The sequence below is a fragment of the Melanotaenia boesemani genome, chromosome 4 (genome assembly GCF_017639745.1).
Source record: "Melanotaenia boesemani isolate fMelBoe1 chromosome 4, fMelBoe1.pri, whole genome shotgun sequence".
NCBI classification, from domain to species: Eukaryota; Metazoa; Chordata; class Actinopteri; order Atheriniformes; family Melanotaeniidae; genus Melanotaenia; species Melanotaenia boesemani.
Window position 1 is genome coordinate 12,481,694 of NC_055685.1, and position 20,266 is coordinate 12,501,959.

Below are 20,266 nucleotides of genomic sequence, written 5' to 3' on the forward strand. Positions count from 1 at the left end.
TGTGGCGTGTTGTTGCCATGTCGTGGCTTGTGTCCTATTATCACCCCTCTCCCCCTTCCTCCTCCTTCTCCTCCTCCTTACCTCCACACACACAAATACTCACACAGATACACTTGCACACACCTCTGCCCCCTCCTGGTCTCGGCCGGCAGCCAAGACTGCAGCACTGGGACACTCCATTCACTGAGATTGGTGGGGTGAGAAAAGGGAGGGAGTGCGATGAGATGTTTGTCCTCAGGATGAAAGCCGCGCTGCAGGGTCACACTTTAGACACAAACAGCCAGCAGCTCTGCTGCAGCTTATGCACTAAGGGGGTGTGTGAAAGCATTCACACCAGAGCAAGTAGTGGTAAACATTTAAATATGCAAATAAGACTTCATTAACTTCCAAAATTATGTTTATTCTGAATGACCAATAAAATTATGGCAAATATTTACAAATAATTACTTCTTAGTTTCACATTACAGGTACATAAATGGAATAATTCACCAACAACAGTCACTCAGGTGGACAGATGGACAGGTACACAGACTGAGTATGAAGAGATGCATCAAGCAAACTGCAATTTAATATTTCACAGTTAACTCAAAGGCAGGAAATAAAATAATGATATTACCAATAGAAATATTAAAAAAATAAGCATAATATCAAATTCACCATTTAATTCCAGTTCTCTTAACAAAACCAATCACAAGTCAGGAAAAAAAAGAATAAAAAAGAAAAGAAATCAAGTGATATGATATCTTTGGCAAATTTGCACTGGAGTAAAATACATTCAAATATTAAGACAACACACAACACACAAAGAGAAAAAACACCAAGTTTTGTTTGCAACTACTAGAAAATTGAATAAAAAACATACACATTTTTCTTAAAGAAGCATTTCTTTAACTTTTTTTTTTATCATCCCCTCCAGAATAGTTGAAGGCATTACTTTTCTTCATTTTGTGTTTGTATCTGTAAGTCTTTTCTGCTATTTTATATGTTTTTTGTACAAGAATTTATTATTTAAAACAGGCATCACAGGCTTTGGTGAATGTTACAGATATGTTTTCTTTTCGTCATGATTGGATTTTGAAGAACAAGCAGAATTTGTTGAAACCGAATTTCTTTATTTGCATGTCTTTGCATGGTGACGTGTTTATTTCAGTATTTTGTTTGTTCATTTTTTATTTCTATTTTTTACCAAAATGTCACAGATATAAATATCTCTTCAACACCCCAGATAGGAAGCCAAGGACACAAAATAACTCCAGATTGTTACACGAAAGGCCACAGTAAGGTGAAATATCATGTATTTTTTTTATTATCCTTTTTTTTTTGATTGAAACATCTGCTTAAAAAAGCACAGTCGATTTTTGTAGGCTGAGTCTTATGTATTACTCCTCTTCCACAGATGAATAATATTAAGATGTACAGAACACTAACACTTCAGCATGAGATCTGTCCAGAGCCTAGTTATATCAGCAAGCATGAAACAGATTGTGCCACTAATTGCTGTCAAGATGTGATGCTGAATTCCCCTCAGGTTTTGGAAGGCAGTAGCTATCTTCATGGATTCATATTGAGATACAGTCAGGCAGTGCACACTTGGTAGGAAATCATAATAAAGGAAAAACCAAAAAAAAACAAAAAAAACAAACTGATTTGCATTTATTTCAGTTTCCTATCTGACCTAGAGTGGGGATTGAAATTCACTGACAGTAAACTGTAGAAATACTGGAAATGAAATGTCTGTTTGGTCTGAAACAGGTAGCTGTCTTTGAAATTTGAAATTCTTTAGCTAAACAACGGAAAACTGAGTTGTAAAATAAAAACTTCATAACTATTTTTGACCAAATACTGGCTGCAGTATTGCCAATGAAATGACCTCACCTTTGTAAAAGCAGCAAAGAAAAAAAGATGCCCTTCACTCCTATGCAGAACTCCTGACAGGACAGTGAGCATCACGTCTGAATAGTCAGAAAGAAAAGTAAGAGAAGGAGAGGATTAACAGGACAGACTAAGAAAGAAGGGGGACTTTTTTTTAAGGAAGGTCACAGGCCTGAAATCAACAGAATAGTTTTAATATTTCTAATCCTGGTGGTGTGGCAGTCCTACAGGAACGGAGGAGAGAAGGGAGGAAGACGAGTGAGATATGATGAGATTAGGGCTGAGGAAGGGGGATGATAGAAAAGACGGGATGAGCTTCTGATGGCGCAGCAGGTCTGGCCTCCCCTGGGAAACACAGGGGCATAAGAGGAGGGGCGATCACCACTTCACAAAGGACAAAGGGAGGGAGAAAGTGTGTGTCTGTACTTATATTTGTATGTGTGTGTGTGTGTGTGGCCTCTGCCTGCCATGCTTTCTACAGTACCACCCGCAATGACAAGTCCCGCATCAAGTCCCCGCAGTCAATGTCACAGCTGCCAGTCGAAACAACTGAGAATCCACTCTCTCCCCACGTGAACCAGTTAGGTCAAAGCAACAGCAAGGCAAGCTGTGTCGCTATGAGATGCATAGTCACCAAATTATCCTGTTAACATATCATCAGATTCTTGGCTAAACTGGATAACAGGTGTTGAGTTTGGTGCATTTGATGTTGTGATTTAGTTGTCTTTACAGATGAGTGTGCGTGTAAGTGTGTGTGGTTTGATGAGGAATAAAAGAAACAACGTGTAATTTATAAAATATTCTGGTTAAACAGTGTTACGTCTGTCGCTTTTTATCTTTTTTGCTATATTTTGTGTTAACAAACCACTTGCTCATGTGTAAGCCCAATATATTTAGCATGATCCTGCATGGATTTCTTCTTGAATTTGGACATTTCAGTCACAGATCTGATCAAGATAAAAAAAAACTCATGCAGGAAATATGCACTTAGTGGCTGAGAGGTCACCTTTTTGACTTTGAAGAAGGAAAATTTTGTTCATGTCATCTGACATGATAATGTAATAATGCATATACGGATGTAATAATACATATATACTATATATAGTCAGCTGGGAGGTGAATGGTTCATGAATTGACTGGTTGGCCATTGTAAGTCTTTGTGTCTATATTTATATCCTACTCTTGTAAAATAAATTTATGATGAATTTGAACATCAAATCAAATATAATCCAGGGTGAATTGCAGATGGTTTATTTATGGTTTTGAGTTGAAATGTCAGCAAGTGTCCAAGTAATGTAAATTTTGTAATTTGCCAAAGTCTGCAAGGGTCAATGTGTTGAATTTGAAGGTGAAACCATAGCAACGGGCCATCCTTATGTGCTTTGCAGCATCAGGAATGATTCTGTGCTACAGCCCCACCTGTAACTTGTTTACTTGTATATTTTTATACAAGTAAACTAAGAAATAAAAAAACACTGGTGGCCTTTCTGAGTTCAATATAAAATGCACAATGACAATATGCAATAATAATAATTTAAGCCAACAAACACCCACAATTTTTATTCTTTGAATGTAGGTGTAGAGCTGTGTGAACAACACTCGTCCATTTATTAGTGATAGACACTAAAGTTAAATTGGTAATCTCCTTTATGCCAATTGCAGTAATAAGCACTCTGCTGCTGAGCATGACAAAAGCTAATAACTGGAAAAAGAAGTCCTGCAGATCTGTGACTGAGAAGTCTACATTTATGGAAGCTTTCAGGTCTGTTGATCAGTTGTAGGTCCTGTTGTGCGAGCTATAATGTTTCTGTTGATGCATTGTGGAAATTGCCGTTTGTGTGAAGCTTTGTATAATATACAACCCTGTGTTTGCCTGGACAGAGGGACCAGAGTTTTGTAGGAGTAGCAAGGGAGGGACGCTGAATCATGTTTTAGTGACTCGTGGTCAGTCAGGGGATGTTGACGTATAAAGCTAAAGGCACTGTCCTTGTTTTCAGCTGGTGTGGTTCAGGTTCAATAATGCCTTTGAAGGATCAAGAGAAAAAGACAGAAGGAAGGAAAGGCTCCTGCTGAGATACACAGCGGCAGCCCAGCAGGTGGGCCATTATAAGAATCTTCTTTAGAGTTGTGTATGCACAACTTTTAAGGTCTACAAATGTAGATGGATCAACTCTATTCCTACTAAAAAAAATGAGGAAGCAACAAAGATTGAGAAACTAACAGCTTTGTTCAGTGTTCATAGTTTTGTTTATATAGCTATATTTTATCTTTCAAACTGCAGATTTGGTGCCTCCAATCTGTAAGCTGGTAAAAACTACACAGTAGCAATGATGCGCTACAGTCACCCAAAGCAAAGAGGAAAACAAAAGATATGTAAACACTGGCAGAAAATGGCTAAAACAACATCACATACCTTTAGTCTTTTTTTATGATAAAGAAAACTCCAACACTAAAAATCTAAATTTAGATGTGAATAATTGTAATTGCCATTGACATTCTGACTTCTCATCTCTTTCACTGTATATCAACTAAATCTTATGTGTACAGAATTAAAACAAGAAGCTACATACAGGTTTAGTGAGACATTGCCCTCTCACAAGATCAGCATACTGGACTCTGACATTTGGGAGAGATAACACTGATTTCAGATCAGTGCTGAAGGGCAAATCTGTCCTACTCTGAACATGATGGGTAAGGCCTCGACCCTGGTGTCAAGCATTGTCACAGCGCAGAACTGATGTAGGAACAAAAAAAGAAAAGAATAAAAGAAAACTTTCAAATATTTTTTTCACGAAAGCAGTGTTTTATAGGAATTATTTCAATATGTCAAATCATACAGCACAAGGACAAGCACTCAAAAAGGGGAGAAGAAGAACTCAGCGGTTCTAAAATAGGTCAAAAATGGCGCCTTCAAAATGATGATTGAGTCTCTTTGTGCTTTTGTCAGCCGATCCACTTGGGGGGGCCATCTTTGGGGAGTTTCAAGAGAGAAAAAGAAGGAGAAAGACAGAGAAAGAAAGAGAGGGTGCCACTCGTTCCTGGTTCTTCATCTGAACTTACAGGAGGCGGATAAAAAATGGCGTGTTATCAAGTGGCACCTGTGTCAACGGATACCAGGCAACAAACTATAAACAGGAAAATCTCAGTCTTATCACATCTATAAACAAAGACTTCTTATACTGAAAGTTTTTCAGATTTCATATTTCACTGCATCATCATCATATCATCATCATATCATCACTATTCTAGCACAAACAGTGTGACAATATTATAAATCATTACAGGCATTCACTCTCATCACAGAGTGCAGCGCAGAAAAAATGTCTTAATATATTACTCTGTGTCTCCTCCATTATAAATAGCTCTTAATCGGGACTACTAAATCTTGGCTGGGGAGGTAGGATAGCACCTTCCTGTACAGTAACGCAACCTTGTGTAAGGGGTTTTGGTCGGATGTGAACTTATGTTCTGATGTTTGTCTTTTTACATCAGTTTATAGGCTGTGCTTTGCTAAAAGGCCTGTATGTTAATTGTATTGAAGCCACTTGAAATGTAAAAGTGTGCATGTGAGGCATGGATGTATTAAGAGAGCTGGGAACAGAGCCATCGCTCTGGCTGGCTGTCACATTTTCCAGGTGATTATTGCTGAGAATAATCATCCCTGTGGCTCTTCTATAAACCAAACATAAAAGAGTTATCTTTAAAACTGTTAGCAGGACATATCCAACCCCTAACCAGATCTGGAATAATTAAGAATTTGTGGGTTTTCTATGTAACATAATCTCTCCAGTGTCTTTGCAAATAAGTTTAATTTTGGCTACATCATTATAAACATATGTGCAGGTCCAGTGCATGAAAACACCTTTGAAAATGGGCAGTGGCAAACCAATCTGCAAGAACTCTTTTTGGCTCACCAGTCAAACAATTTTTTGTGAAATGAGCAGGTGCCATCTTTGGCATCAGGTGTCCAATTCTCCTTAATATATCCATGATGTGAGGATACAGTTAGGATAAAGTTTTCCTTTTAAGGGAATAAATCTGGCCTGGCTTCAACTAATTAAACTGAGTGTTCGCTAAACCCCACCTATCCATGCACTGATCCATCTATCCATAGGAGCCTATCCCAGCTGCTATCAGGCACAAGGCAACTCTGCCTATGAACAAGAATAATCAAATACCAGTCTAGCAACCACATCTAGTCATGACTGGTTAATCAAGCTCTGGATTTCCACAGCATGTGGTAGAAGTTTGACCTCAGGCCTTTAGGGCACAAATTCTTTCTAATATATTTTAAAATTGTCAATAAATTTATCTAAACCCAAAGTATGGCCTTTTACTAAACCTGTTAAAGTAGTTTTGGTTCCTAAACCTAAACAAAAAGCAACTGAAAATGAAAGAAATAAGTGTAAGTCAACACTGATTTTCACACTTGACTCAAATCCCAGTCTGCTGGGTGAAATTCCAGTATCTGACCCATTCATCCATTCTAACAGCTCTCCATATGGACTCCATGGCTCATTGTACTACATCACCTGACTTTGTGAAGCCTACGATAGAATCTGCAACTGTCCCTTTTAATATAGTTTAATGTAACTTTTATTACATCTTTAATTCCCTCACATTTGACAACTAAATATTGTCTTAGATTTTAAATGAAGAATTTATTACCTTTAAAAATAGCTTTAAATTCTCTACATACGTGTTCTGCAAGAATGGAAAGCTTGGCAGTTTCAAAAGCTAACAAATGGAGTGGGGCATAGCGAACATTTGTTAGAAAACAACCCTAATTATTGTGATCCCAGAGAAAATTAGTTGAATCTACAGCAAGGAGATTACAATAATATGGTTGATTTTGGTCATTAAAAAATTTATGAGGATTGGATTGTCTTTACTCCACTGAAGCATGACATAAAAATTTGATTGATGTCAAGTCATAAAAATAGTTTCTGAAAAAGTGAATTTGTTCTCATCAGTTCAAAAAGAAAAAACATTCCCAGCCTGTAAACACATCATTTTGCTCAGAAGATCACAATAAAGTTTCAGTGATGCACACACAGTCCTGACTTCCTGGATTTGTGGATTACTAGTTAAAACAAGATAGTGATATTAAACCTTGATCTTTTTTTTAAAGGTGGACAGACAAAACTGTTGACAAAACGAGTCCTTTATCCTCACTGTATTGTATACCCTGACAGTATTGTGCTAAAGCAAAGGAGTCTGTTTGTTGTTTTAAGAGTCAATCAAAGAAAATGCAAACTTTACTGACGTCAAAGTTTGAAATCTTCTCCTCATTGTAGTCCACACAAAGGCGAGTTTTCACTGAGCGGTGCTGGTGCTATCCATTTCTCCCTCCCTTCCTTTATCATCCTCGTCTTCTCTCTTCTGGAGGGGGTCAGTGGCGATCGTAGGCTGAGGCTGTTGCAGTGGCAGTAGGGCCTGCCCCCCGTGATGTAGCACTGTAATAGTATGGTGACCCTGCAAGGAAACATGGACATAGATATCTTTAAACAAATTTACAGTTAAAAAAAACTGTATATAAAATATTTTCAACAAAAGTTTATAAAAACATGATGTCATATTTACTTATGTTTCCTTATTTCTCTTTATATGCTTTAAAACTGTAGCATTATGAGCACAGTCTAATGGCCATTAGAGATTCCTTCAAGTGCTGCAAAGCTAAACAGGACTTTTTTTGCTTTGGATTTTTTGCATTTGCATTATCTGTGGTGTCTTTTGTTAACAAAGATAAATGCTAATTAATTTTTGTTTTAGAGGGATGGGTAAAGTGTGTAGTTCTGCTGCAGACTGTCCATACATGCATGTGTTAAGGATAATGGTAAATTATATTTATGTCTTAAATATGCTAAAAATAAAGAACAGTGTTACCAGAAATAAAGTCTACAAACATCTGATTTATAGCTAGTAAAGTACAAATCCTCCATTTAGCCTTTTTATTTTCTCACCAGCTCTTAAATATGCAGTCAGCAGGCTGTAGTGACATCTAGTAGCACATACTGCAAAGTGCAACCACCTAAATACATCTATTTCCCCTTAACCCAAACAGTAGCATTAACATTTGCATTTTTCAGTTTTAAGGGGTTTTGGGCCATGAATTGGTTAATATATTTAGTATTTGACATGAAATAAGGAATTTGAGGATATAGCACACCAAGTTATTTGATCTATATATTCAAATCACATTCATTAAAAGCTTCAAACCACATCACTGGGTATAAAACTGGGAGTATACGTGAAAGCATTACTGCTACATGGGCAATAATCGCCTGCAGGCCAGGAAAAGTTCCTTTTTTCCAGGTACGTTTAGCTAATCTGAAGATTTTTTAAACATTTATATGAATGTACTCTGCTGGTTTCTTTTCTTCGTGCACTTCCATTGCAATGTCATCACGCTCACAAATCTCAGCAATTAACTTGGAGTTATTTCTGTTATAGATAGGAATGATGGTTAAAATGACAAAAATATGTCTCAGGTTGTAATAAATCTGAATTCTCCATTAAAACACAGTGTAAATGTTAAATGAGGAGCTTCAATTTTCTGTTAAGATTATATTTTACTGTGAATGTGAGTAGTGAAAGGCAAGGATGAGATGACATGACCTGATGAAGCAAATGGCAAAAAAAGAAAAAAAAAAAGAAAAAAAAATAGTCTCCCTTTCATTTACAACCAATAGAACTGGCTCAGTCTGCTCTCACTCTCTCTCCCTCACACACACACTCACACACCATCTAAGTGACAGTCTAAGTTGACACACTGAGTACAGCTCTACCATCACTGATCCCTTGAGTCTATTCTCTCCCCAGGGAGGAGGTCAATTCAATACCTTAACCCCGACAACACATAGAAACCCACACCCACACACCTTAATACACACAGAAAAAAGCCACCTACACACACCTGTCTCTGTCACTTCCATCAATCAGACTAGCTGTGTGCTGACAGGTTATGTCTGTCCACAGTCCAGGTAATCTCAGGAGCCTCTTTGGGGAAGTGAGGCATTAAGCCAACCTGACAAACTCTTTAGTCTCACTCAAGACTTTAGATGCCATCTCTCCCCTTTTGCCTCCTTTTTTATAAACTCCTCATCTTTCTTTTTATTTCTCCGCTCTCCCTTCATCCCACCCTACTTTTTCCTTTCCCCTGCTATCAATCTAAAAGCTTCCTAATGTGCATCTTGTCTTCACATTATGGGTCCACTCATCCGTTTTCAAGCTAAAGTGGGCTTTTATCCTCTTGCTTTTCTTTTTTATCCTACGTCTTTATATATACTGGAATCTCACACATGCGCTTGGCTTTTTGTTTTTTTTTTTTTTCCAACTACCTTTTTCTCTTCTCTTTCTTTCTCCACCTACCTTGCATCTGTCCTGCCTGGCTGGTGAAGAGACTGGACGAGCAGCCGATCTCCGTCCCCAGGAGAGACCCATAATCCTGCTGAAACACTGGGGACAGAGGGTTGAAGGGAATAGGAGAGATGAGGCTGGGAAATGGCGGGGACATATTAGAGGTCATCACAGCCTGACCTATCTTAACTGCTGACCTTTTATGCCGTCACCCCCCTGAAGATCTCACCTTTAAATGTGACCCTTGAAATGTCTCCCAAGATAATAACTCTGATGCTGGATGTTTGTTAACATCTCTTAAATGTGAAAGCAGAGATGTTAAGATAGATAGTGCTATCGATGCAATGATGCTAAATGGGGTTAGGATTAATGTAATAAAATAAATCAAAGCAAAAGTAATGACCTAATATACCTAATCCTTTCTTCAAAGTGCATACACAACAAATTTCCAACATTTTAAAAGAAGTCTGTCCACAGAACCATTAGCATCTTTATAACACACTATGCTGAGCAGCATAATGAAAAGTAATGTGATGAAAACATGAACAGTGGAACATGATAGATACAAGACTATTACAGGGGGAGAAATGGCTTGTGAGGCAGAATGAAATGAGATTCCATGATACAATTATTGATCAAGTTATGGGAGCCAGGAATGGCTTTAACAGTATGGGATATACCAACCTAATAGGCTTGGGTTCGGAAATCTCCATGACTCATTGTACGTGGAATACTGTGGATGGGAATATGGACTTCCAGAAAAATCACCTCCTGAAAGAGGGCACAAAACAGTGCATATTTATTAACAACATAGGGAATAGCTGATGACCCAGTCCAGTTTCTTTTAGTTTTCTTTTTCCAGTTTCTCGTAGTAACTGGCTGCTAAGCATTTTTTGGTTGTTGTCTTTTAAAGCTTTCAGGGTGGCATTACAGAATCAAATCAAACTTATTGTCAAAGCACATTTAAAACAACCACAGTTCACCAGGTGCTGTAACCTGAACACTAATGCAGAATAAAGATAGTAAAACCAAAACAAATAAGAATAAACAGATTAAAAGCACATAGAAGCAAATAAACGTAAAGTAATACATGGAAAAGTAAAAAGGTAAAAAACAATTAAAATACTAGGACCAATAAGTGCAGATTAGAGGGGAACACAGATGTCTTCAGCTGTGTATTAAAACTGTTAATAGAAAAGGAATATTTAGACAGTGGAAGGCTGTTCTGCAGTGTTTGGAGGTCCCACTGCAAAGTCAGGATCTCCCTTATTAGCTAACCTCGATTGGGTAACAACTTGCAGTTTTTCAGAGGATCTAAGTGGTCTGGAATTAGAGTAAGAATGGAGGGGTTCAGAATATTCAGGTACAACTCATCCAAAGCTTATTATTTTAAAATCAGTTCTATATTTAACTGGAAGCCAGTGGAGAAATGTTGTATCAGGGGTAATACTTTGTCTTTTTTCTGGGACTAGTGAGTAGTTTGGCTGCTGGATTCTTTACCAGCTGTAGACAGGATAATGAGACAAGCTAGTATCCCAGTGCAGGGAGGTAAAATAATCCAGCCTTCAGGTGAGTAAAGCTGTTATAACTGTGATCAAGTGATTACCAGAAAGGGTGGACATGGATAGATCAAAGGACAACACTCCCTGCACAGTTAAGTAGAGCTTCAGTTTTGGCTCGCTGACGACATTCAGTTGGACTTCTTTCTTTATCTGAGTATGCAAACACTGTTTGTCCCTCTACACCCTCCTTCTTCTTGTTGGTAGTGGAATTTTTGGGGGTTCATTTATTATGTTATAGATGATGATGATAATAATAATAATAATAATAATAATAATAATAATAAGAAGAAGAAGAAGAAGAAGAAGAAGCTACAATTACTGATTACCTGATTCATAAAGTACCAGGTTCAGTGGTTAACTGAAAACATTTACAATTTACAAATCAGATGCATCCTCTATTATCAGCTTCACCTAGTTCTGTGTGCCAACTTCTGTTATTTCTGGGCCAGAGACCTGTGAACTGTGGAGCAGGCAATGATCGCCTAGACTAGCTTGAGTCCCACTAACATATATATGCAGAAAGAATTGGACTTCCAATCTGGGTCTGTAAGCTTGACTTTAAAAAAGTTTAGTATCATGTTCACATAAATATGAAAAGTCCAATTTTTGTCAGAGTACCAATAATTCAGTTTTCTCCAATGTCATTTAAACCCACTGACTGTTGCTTCATAGCAAGAATGTCCAGAAACAAGCATGTTGAGTTTGTTATTTGGTTTTAACTGGATGTAGGTATGAGTGCAAATGAGAAATTTGACTAAGTGGATATGTTCCAATCCTTCATTCTAGAGTTTTATGGAAAAGTTTGGCAAATTTTTTTATTGTTAATAATAGCTTTTCTCCCTCATTTACTACTCACTGTCTGGGGTCTACTCTTCCCTCTTGTCTTTTTCCTCTCCTCCCTTCCCTCTCCTCCCTTCACCCCTTTCTCTTTATTTTTCTCTCTTGTCCTCCGGCCTGCCTGACTACAGCCCACCCATCACCCTTCACATCAAAACAACATTCTTCTCCATTTCTTCTCTTTTTTTTCACCCCCATTTCTCTGCTGACTTGCTCTCCTTTTTTCACTCGTTTACTCTTTCTTTCTTTTCTCCTGAAACATCCCTCCTCCCAGGGGATCCCTCTCCCATAGCTGACAGTCACAGACCCTGATGCCCCCTCCTTCCAGTCTACCCCCCTCCACCCATTCCTCTTCTCTGCCTCTCGTTCTGTCGGTTCTGCCTCACTGCTCTCCTACACCCCCTCTGAGTGTCAGCCCCCCTGCTGCAGAGAGAAAGACAGAGAGACAGAGAGGGAAGGAGAACAGCAGAAGAGAGTTGCTTGTTTAATGAAGGTATGATATTAGACAGAGAGAACAAAAAGGAGGATAATTTGCCCGAGAATTGCTGAGATAAAACGGGCTGGAGAGGCAAAGTTTGTAGATTATCGCCTTTAATATTTCTACTCAGCTCATGGATTCCGGCGGCTTTAAAAATTCACTGAGAAAAAAACTTAAACACTGACACTGTTAGTGTGTGTTTGTATGTACAAGTTTTCTTTGTGCAACTATGCACGCCTATATGTGTGTGTATGTTTAGCTGCATCTGTCAGGTGGGGTCAGGATGTGGTCTCCATGGCACCCCTGGGTGCGAACATCCTCTCCCTTGTCATCACCGTAGTGACGGCAATGTGTCAGGTTGTTTAGGAGACGGGAGGCGGAGGGGAGAGAGGAGAGGAAAGATGGATCAGGGGTCTCCCTTGTGTAGCTCAGTGTCAAGGTCGCACACACACACTGTCAAAAACAAACACATGCACACAAACAATCACATACACCACTCCCAAACACACAATCAAATATACTGTCAAACCTGAGGACAGGACGGGGTGAGCACAGGGGACAGGGCGACAGGGTTACCCATCTTTAGACGTGCTGTTCCTACACGTCTACTGAGACTGTATGTGTGCGTGCCAGCCCATGGGTGTGCATGTCACATATTGAATTATTGAGAATACACAGAGACAACAACTTGTAAACAACATGGTTGTTTTTTTTTAACTTTGTTCCTCTGTGCTGTTTGTATTTCTCCCTTTCTTTTGCAGCAAAATACTTCACACTGACCATGAGCACTGCTGCAAGAGTGAGCAAAAGAGATGAGAGAGAACAAGAATAGCGTTCCAGGATTGAAACACAAAAGCGCCGTGGAAAGCAGAGTGGAAGGGAATGAATGAATTAGTCGTGGGTCACTGGTGATTCTCATTAAAAACAAATTACTAATGTTGAGGAGGGACAGCTGTGCTGCTGTGGCTGGTTTCTAATGATACACAGGGATACACACACACAAAACATCGGCACAAACACATGCATACATAGGCACACAAACACACACATGCCACCCCTGGGGAGCACCGTCAGCCACAGTGTAGACAGACAAGAAAGAGGAAGTAGAAAAACTAAGTACAGTCTCTGAAGACACACACACCCACACACACGATACATGCAATAAGAACTCAACAGATATATAAGTGTAGATCTGCTGGCTTTTTGGTTTGCTAGAATTAGAGAATTAGTTTAAAGGAAGGCAAAGTTTGCAGTGATATTGCTCTTACTGAGTGAGCTAAAACAGTTAGTGTCTGCCTCGCCTTTGGTGACAAAAAAAAAAAAAAACAAGTCTCAAATATATGTAAATTAGTTATGTCTGAGCTGAAAACTGTACTTCAGGTTTGGTTTAGGAAAATTAGTATGGTTCCTTGAATCTCTCTGGTCTGTAGTTACTGGCTTGACCATTGAAAAACTAGAAAATAGCAGGGGTTTTGGGTTGAGCTGAGGTTGAGCTGAATTCTTCCAATGAGATTTCTTACCGTTAAGAAGAGGCTTTTCCTCCCCCCTGTTTCCAAGGAGTTGCTCAGAAAGAACTGTTGTTTTTCTTGCTCTGAGTTTACATTTTATGTGAATTAATACTACATCAGACTGAGCTGAACTAAACTGAACTGATTGTTATTGATATAAAATCACTGTTTATAAATTCACTGTATGTATGTGTGTTTCTACTCACCAGGTACCATACCAGTGAGGGAAGGAGTGGAGTAGCTGCCCTGTCCTGTGGGAGGGACATGAGGAGGGTAGCCTGGCAGAGTTGTGCTGGATAGGTCTCGACCTATAAAGACATGTGTGTCATGCCGTCAGTATCTTATTGCTTAGTGTCATCAGTATCACCACAATCACACATTTAGCAATATCATATTTATAATTCATATCTCTGTACCATGTGGTTCAGGTATCTTTAATGAAGTGCCAAGAACAGAATTTGTCCAACTTATAGCCCAAAAGCTAAAGAAATGTGAGCCTTACCTTAAAAAAAAAAAAAAAAAAAAAAAGATTATGGGATGAACTTTGAGACTGGGTTGCTTTGATGTAGGCTACCTTATACAGACAAGGTCCTGGTTTGTTTGTTTATTTGTTTTTTTCTTTCAAAAACGCACTTAAAATACTTAAAAAACTTGGAACCCACAGAAGCTGTGGTTCATTTTATCGTGTACATAAACAGTTCTTCCTGCCTCCTGTTTCTCTGAGGGAACATCATTTGCCAAATTCCTCTTTCTCAAACATTTCACTAAAGTACAAATTCATTCAATCAGACAGCAGTCTCTGCATGTATTATACTAGCCAGCCAGTTAACTAAAATGTCACGGCTCCTCAGCACAGAAAAAGTAAAAACATTAGAAGTTTCACAGCTAGCCAAACCAACATTAGCCTAGCTTACTTGTAGACTAGTTACAGTGTCAGTTTGTTTCCCTAAAAATATTATGACATTTGATTTAATATCCTAACTTCATTCGCTCAAAATTTATTACAACAAAGTGTATATTTAACTGTTTAGCAACCTAGCGCTCTTTCTTTTTGTTTTTTCTTCAGATCTTAAGTGGGCCACAATGACTAATAGCTAATGTTAACTTAACACATGTTAACATACTTTTGCTATATATTGTCATTAGTTCTGCTCTTCTGCATTTATAGCTTATGTTTGCCCCTTATTTAAACCTATAAGACTAAAACTGTATGATGTAGCATTAAGATGCTACAAGTGTCATCTAGAAACTACTAGACTTCCCGGTAGCTTATTCTGGATGCGTCTCTTTCTTTTGTTTCTTTCCTCCTTATTTTTCATCTTCTGGCATCTATTAATTTACCAACTCCCCATTCTCTCGTTACCTCCACCTCCTCCTCCTTCCTCTGTCTGTCAGTTGGTGGAAAGGATATATAACTGTATTAGACTACATGACAGTGTGTCGCACCAAATCATTTCTCTATGTTTGCCCACAGTAGACACTGGGAGTGCGTAAAGAGGGTGCCCTCCATTCATCATCATCATGAAAACACACTCAGCCACACACACATATGTAGACGCATGAACAACCTCCTCCTGCTGCCTGCACACACATTTATCATCATCATAAACAGCTCAGATCCTACCACCATCAATCCCATTCACTTCCCCTCCACTTAGTCACCACTAACTAAATGAAAGGAGGTGAAGGAGGGGGAAAGAGGGGGTGAGGTAAATAAATAGGAGCCCATATAAGATAAAGGGAAAGGGAAATGGTATTTAACAAATTAAAGACCATGGAGAATAAAAGAAAAAGCTGTAAGAGCTTGAAGAACATGAACAAGTTTCTGAGTTTTTTTTCTTCTCAAATAACAGCATTATTAGTCAGGTTACACTAGTCTGTCTTAAGCAAATGGTCAGTATTTAAAGAACATTTAATCCTTTTATCCTTATTTTTTCTTTTATCTTAAAAATCATGTACATACCTGCTCTCTATCTGTCTGTTTGGTGTTTTTTCCCCCCTTTTTTTGTACTTAGTTCTCACATCACGTCCTCATTTGTAAGTGTTCACATTATTACAATAAAAAGGCAGTTTAAGTTTTGATTCATTAGCCCGTCAACGTTTGACATCCAAAGACATTGTCCTACATGATGATGTCTACTTTCCGTGCCTAAAGTTAACAGGGCCAAATGTGTTTGTAAAGAGGAAGGACCAGACAGTGGAAGTTGCTAATGTTTGGACTCTTTTGCTGAAAATTGCTGCATAATGTTTTTCACTGTCAATGGCTTTACTTTCTTTCCATTCACAATTTCTTACTTTTCTATTTCACATATACTTAGAGTTGGAAGGTAAAAGCACGTACTTAGTGTTAGAACTATGATTCATTCATAATTCACAGCCAAGGATTTTGATAGCACTATATTTTAGGCAAGTGGATAAGCACATATAACATGTTTTCTGGTGAGACCGGGCTGCACAGACAGTGGAGGATGATGGGACATGTTCATTTTTAACATGCCTTGTCATAAAATGAAAGCATTGGAAAATCATTAAAGAAGATGGCAAGCAATCAAAAAGGTGTCAAGATATTTTACTCAAAACAATAAACTGTCCAGTCAGCTCATCTGGACCAAAGATGTTCAAACAGTTCCACATCACTTTTATAGGGACCATTTAGACAAATTTAGTTTAGAATATATATATAATTTAATTAATAAATATATGTATATTAAGAGTACTTTATATTTAATTGTGGCCATCACTTAATTCTTACATATCTATTTTGGTCAAAGATGCTCTCTCTACTCTAGCCTCCCTCTGTCCCTCTCTGCCTCCTCTCTCCTGTCTTGTGTAGTAAAGTTTTTCTCGGTGTTTGACGCGACAGCGAGGCATTAGTGCAGACGGGCTACTCATCCGCTCAGGGTCAGTGCACAGGGCACGGAGGAGAGGGAGAAGAGTGTGGAAAAGCGGAGAGATGGACTCTCTACAGCCAACTTAGAGGGGGCAGACAAGGCCAGATCCTCAGAGATGTGTGTCTGTGTATGTGTGTGTCTGTGTATTCGTGCATATGTATGCCAGTTGTATTGATGTATCTGTTCTCCACAGCTTTGCTTTAGAGGTCAACAAACAAGTACAAGTCTCCTCAGCGCTCACTTGCAGCTACAGATGAACAGACATCGTCTGCCTCGCTTTCTGTCCTACTGTCTGCCTATCTAACTCCTTCATATCAAATAACCATCAGAGCAACACATGTCAAACCTGGAGGGATCAATGGTGCACAGTGTGTCCCTTCGTGTGTTTGCACTGCGGTACACTGGGTGAAGTTCAGAGTAAAGGGAAATACCCTACAGATTTGGAAAAGCCTTTAAAAAGGAAGACTGAGCATGTAAATGTTGCTCTACTACAGCATGTGTCCAGGGTATCAAAAATTCAGCTATGCAATAACACTGCGTCAAACACATAGACATCTCTTCCCCTAGAGGGAGCTCTATTCTGAGGGAAAAGACTGGCATGGAAATGTATGCATAATATTCAGAATGTGAGTGTGTGTATGTAAATATGAATGTGTGTATTTGCATGCATAAGCAGAAATGGAAATTTTATCCCTCTCTCTTATTTTCACACTTTGCTCTATGTCTCTTTCTCTCCTCCAGCAAGTGCAGGTAATATCCCTCTGTGGTTTCAGAGAGTAAAAAAGGAACCCATTCCCAGATATCCCAAATTCCCAGATCAATGATTCTCCTCATTACATATGGGAGCGTCGAAGCCTTGTCCAAGTGCTCCCTGGTCTACTTTTAATTAACCGCTGCCTCTCCCAGTGCCCCTAAATGGAAAAAGAGGAATAGACGAGGCTCTCACTTTTCCCTCTATCCTTACACCTTCCGTTTCCCCCTTTACTGCCCTCTCCTGAGATCCAAAGCACTGAGCTCTTTAAGCACTTAGATCATGTGGTTTTAGTCATAGCTAAGGTAAAAGATAACGGCTTGCTGTGCGTATATTTTATATTAACACAGTCCTTGTGATCTTACATTTAAATTATAGGTATAAAATGCCACATGTTTTAGATCCATGTTCAGATATTTTGTGGGAGATTTTTTTTTGTTTTGTTCATTTGAGAATAACTCAAGATGAGGTTGCTTAAAGAATAATAAGGATTTCCTTGAATTTTCTCTACATTCACCATTTTGTTTTTATTTTGTTTGCATTTTTTACATGACCAAAAAAGAAAATAGTGATTTCATAATGTCTGTTAACATCTGGATTTTCCTCTCCTCATGAAATTACAAAGCCTGGGAGATAATTTTATTGCTGTCTTGTATTCTTTCTCATCTCTTAGCATTAATCAAATATTCCATGCGATTTAAAACAGACAGAGCTAACTTTGCCACAATATTTTTTTTAAAGGGGCTCAAAATGCATGGATTTAATATACAGCATAAATCTGTGCATTGCTGGCAATATGCAGGGGAAAAATTTTTATGTACAGGCGCCATTCCAGCCCACTCTCTCGGATCCTCCTCCTTCAGCCGCCTCACTGTGCCCTCCTCCCTGCCTCAGTACCATGGGTTGCAGAGCTTTCAGCTGCTCTGCTCCCAAACTCTGGAACTTCTTACCACCTGACATCTGCGATAGTGGCTCTCTTGTTACCTTCAAATCTAGACTCAAGACTCATCTGTTTAAGATCGCCTTCTCACTTTAAGCCCAACTACACTGTCCTCTATTACTTATGCTGTTTTTTGTAAAGTGTCCTTGGGTTACATGAAAGGTACTTTTCAATAAATTGTATTATTATTACTAAAATAATATAGAAATTTCTTGAGATAAACATGTAACACAGCAATACACAACTTTTTGGGGAGCACATATTAGCTAAACCTTGTTTATTTGTTTTTATAACTAATTCTAGAAAGAAACACGTCTAAATTTCACTAAAAGCAAAAGTACAGTCAGTAGCTTAAAGTCTTTTTTTTTTTTACCTGGAACTAGAGAGTAGGATTGTGGACCGGACACGCTGGCTCCTAACTCTGCCCCTGTGCCTGGATTGGCCAAACTGTTCTTCATCTCATCCAGTCCGCCTGCTAGTGAGGCCATGGCCGAGTAATCTGATGTCTGGAAAGAAACAGAAAGCAGGAAAGTATAGATTTATTAAACAACAAATCCAAATCACGACACTGTGTTGGATGTAACATGACGGTACAGCAGTGCCCTGCGCTGCATACAGCTGTGATCAATCTGTTTGTTATATCCCACCATATTTCCAAAGAGTTACACCTTCCTCACAGCAGAGTAAAGGAGCTTTTCTATGTGCACACACTCACACACACACACACACACAGAAATCAAGAAACACACCTACAGCCGAGAGTTTATTGATCTGTTTACAAAGACAGGGATTTACTGTACAACCAAGTCCAACAGTCTATAACCACAGGATCAACTTGCGCTTTCTCTTCATCCCTCTCATCCTCACATGCAGGATGTACACAGCACATACACACACAAACATATATATTTACACACATACACGGTGGCATTACATAGACCAAAGCTAACACAAAGCCTCTTGTCTCCCCAGATACCAACAACAATAAGAACTGTGATCATCTGAGTGCACACACACACACACACACACACTCCCAATAGATATAACACACACTCATACACACAGTATTGAAGTTCAAAACTACAAACAGCAGAATAGACCGAAGTGACAAAGTAATATGTGGTTTGTTGTTAGCTGTACAGGTTTTATTCTCTCTGTAAACTCTCAAATCCTCTTGCTGATGTAAAAAGATGTCAAAAAGAAATATGGAGAGCTCTTGATAAAATCTCACTGTTCCCTATTTAATTACTTCTCTTATGGTTCAAGCTAAGAAAAAGAGAAACTTTGGAAAACAGTGATAATACAACAGCATTTAAAACGATCCATTGTCCCTGTTACACTGTTGAAGTGTGATCTTTAAATCTATTACAGCTCTGCAGACTAAATTTTGGCGCAGCTACCATTAACAACTCAAACAGACCAGAGTGCTGCTAGACGGACAGATAATGAAAACTGTCCCCTCACCTGTGGTCGACCCCAACTCCAAACCATGACCATCCATCCTCATCTCTCTGCCAGATCTGTGTTTGTGTGAGAAATTATGAGCGACTGTGTGTGAGTGTAAATGGTGATTGAGAGTGATGATGCTGACACTGATGACCTAGTGCATATACGGATTAACCAACAGCCAGGAGATTCCACAGGGCTGCTACATATACAACAAACTAATGACTGTTTCCTCATTAGGACCTTTTAGAGAACTGTGGTCCTTATAGATACCAAAAACTAGTCTTAGTTGGACAGATAGTCATTTCTGAGATCCAGATCAGGGTTTGGGATAAGGTGTAAAATAGGTGGTGTGTTTTCATCTTCTTATTTATTAATTACTTAATTTACTGTTTTTTTCTTTTTTACCGTTTCCTCTCAGGCATTTTGACTTGTAACTGTAAATGTGGGTAATGGAATAACAGACATAATCCAACAACATCCACCAGATATAAAAAACAAAATTAGAGGTCCGGCACACAAAGTGGAATTAACAGAAATCTATTTTTTAGGTACAACTATTTTATTTATTCAGAAAATTAAGGCTAAAGTTGATTCATGTTTTGTCTGTGACGATAACTGA

At 38.6% G+C, this 20,266-nt stretch overlaps 1 protein-coding gene across 1 annotated transcript in view; it reads right to left on the reverse strand.

The window, feature by feature from the left end:
• Positions 1–379: 379 nt before the first annotated feature.
• The window catches only part of pax5 (paired box 5), a 58,037-nt gene continuing 38,150 nt past the window's right edge, over positions 380–20,266 (reverse strand). Inside the window, exons 7-11 of the mRNA XM_041983976.1 lie at positions 18,572–18,704; positions 13,823–13,924; positions 9,916–10,002; positions 9,244–9,330; positions 380–7,347 (exon numbers count right to left, since the gene is read on the reverse strand). Of these exons, the coding sequence (XP_041839910.1) occupies positions 7,265–7,347; positions 9,244–9,330; positions 9,916–10,002; positions 13,823–13,924; positions 18,572–18,704 (492 nt within the window). The 3' untranslated portion in view covers positions 380–7,264. The remainder of the gene's footprint in view (positions 7,348–9,243; positions 9,331–9,915; positions 10,003–13,822; positions 13,925–18,571; positions 18,705–20,266) is intronic.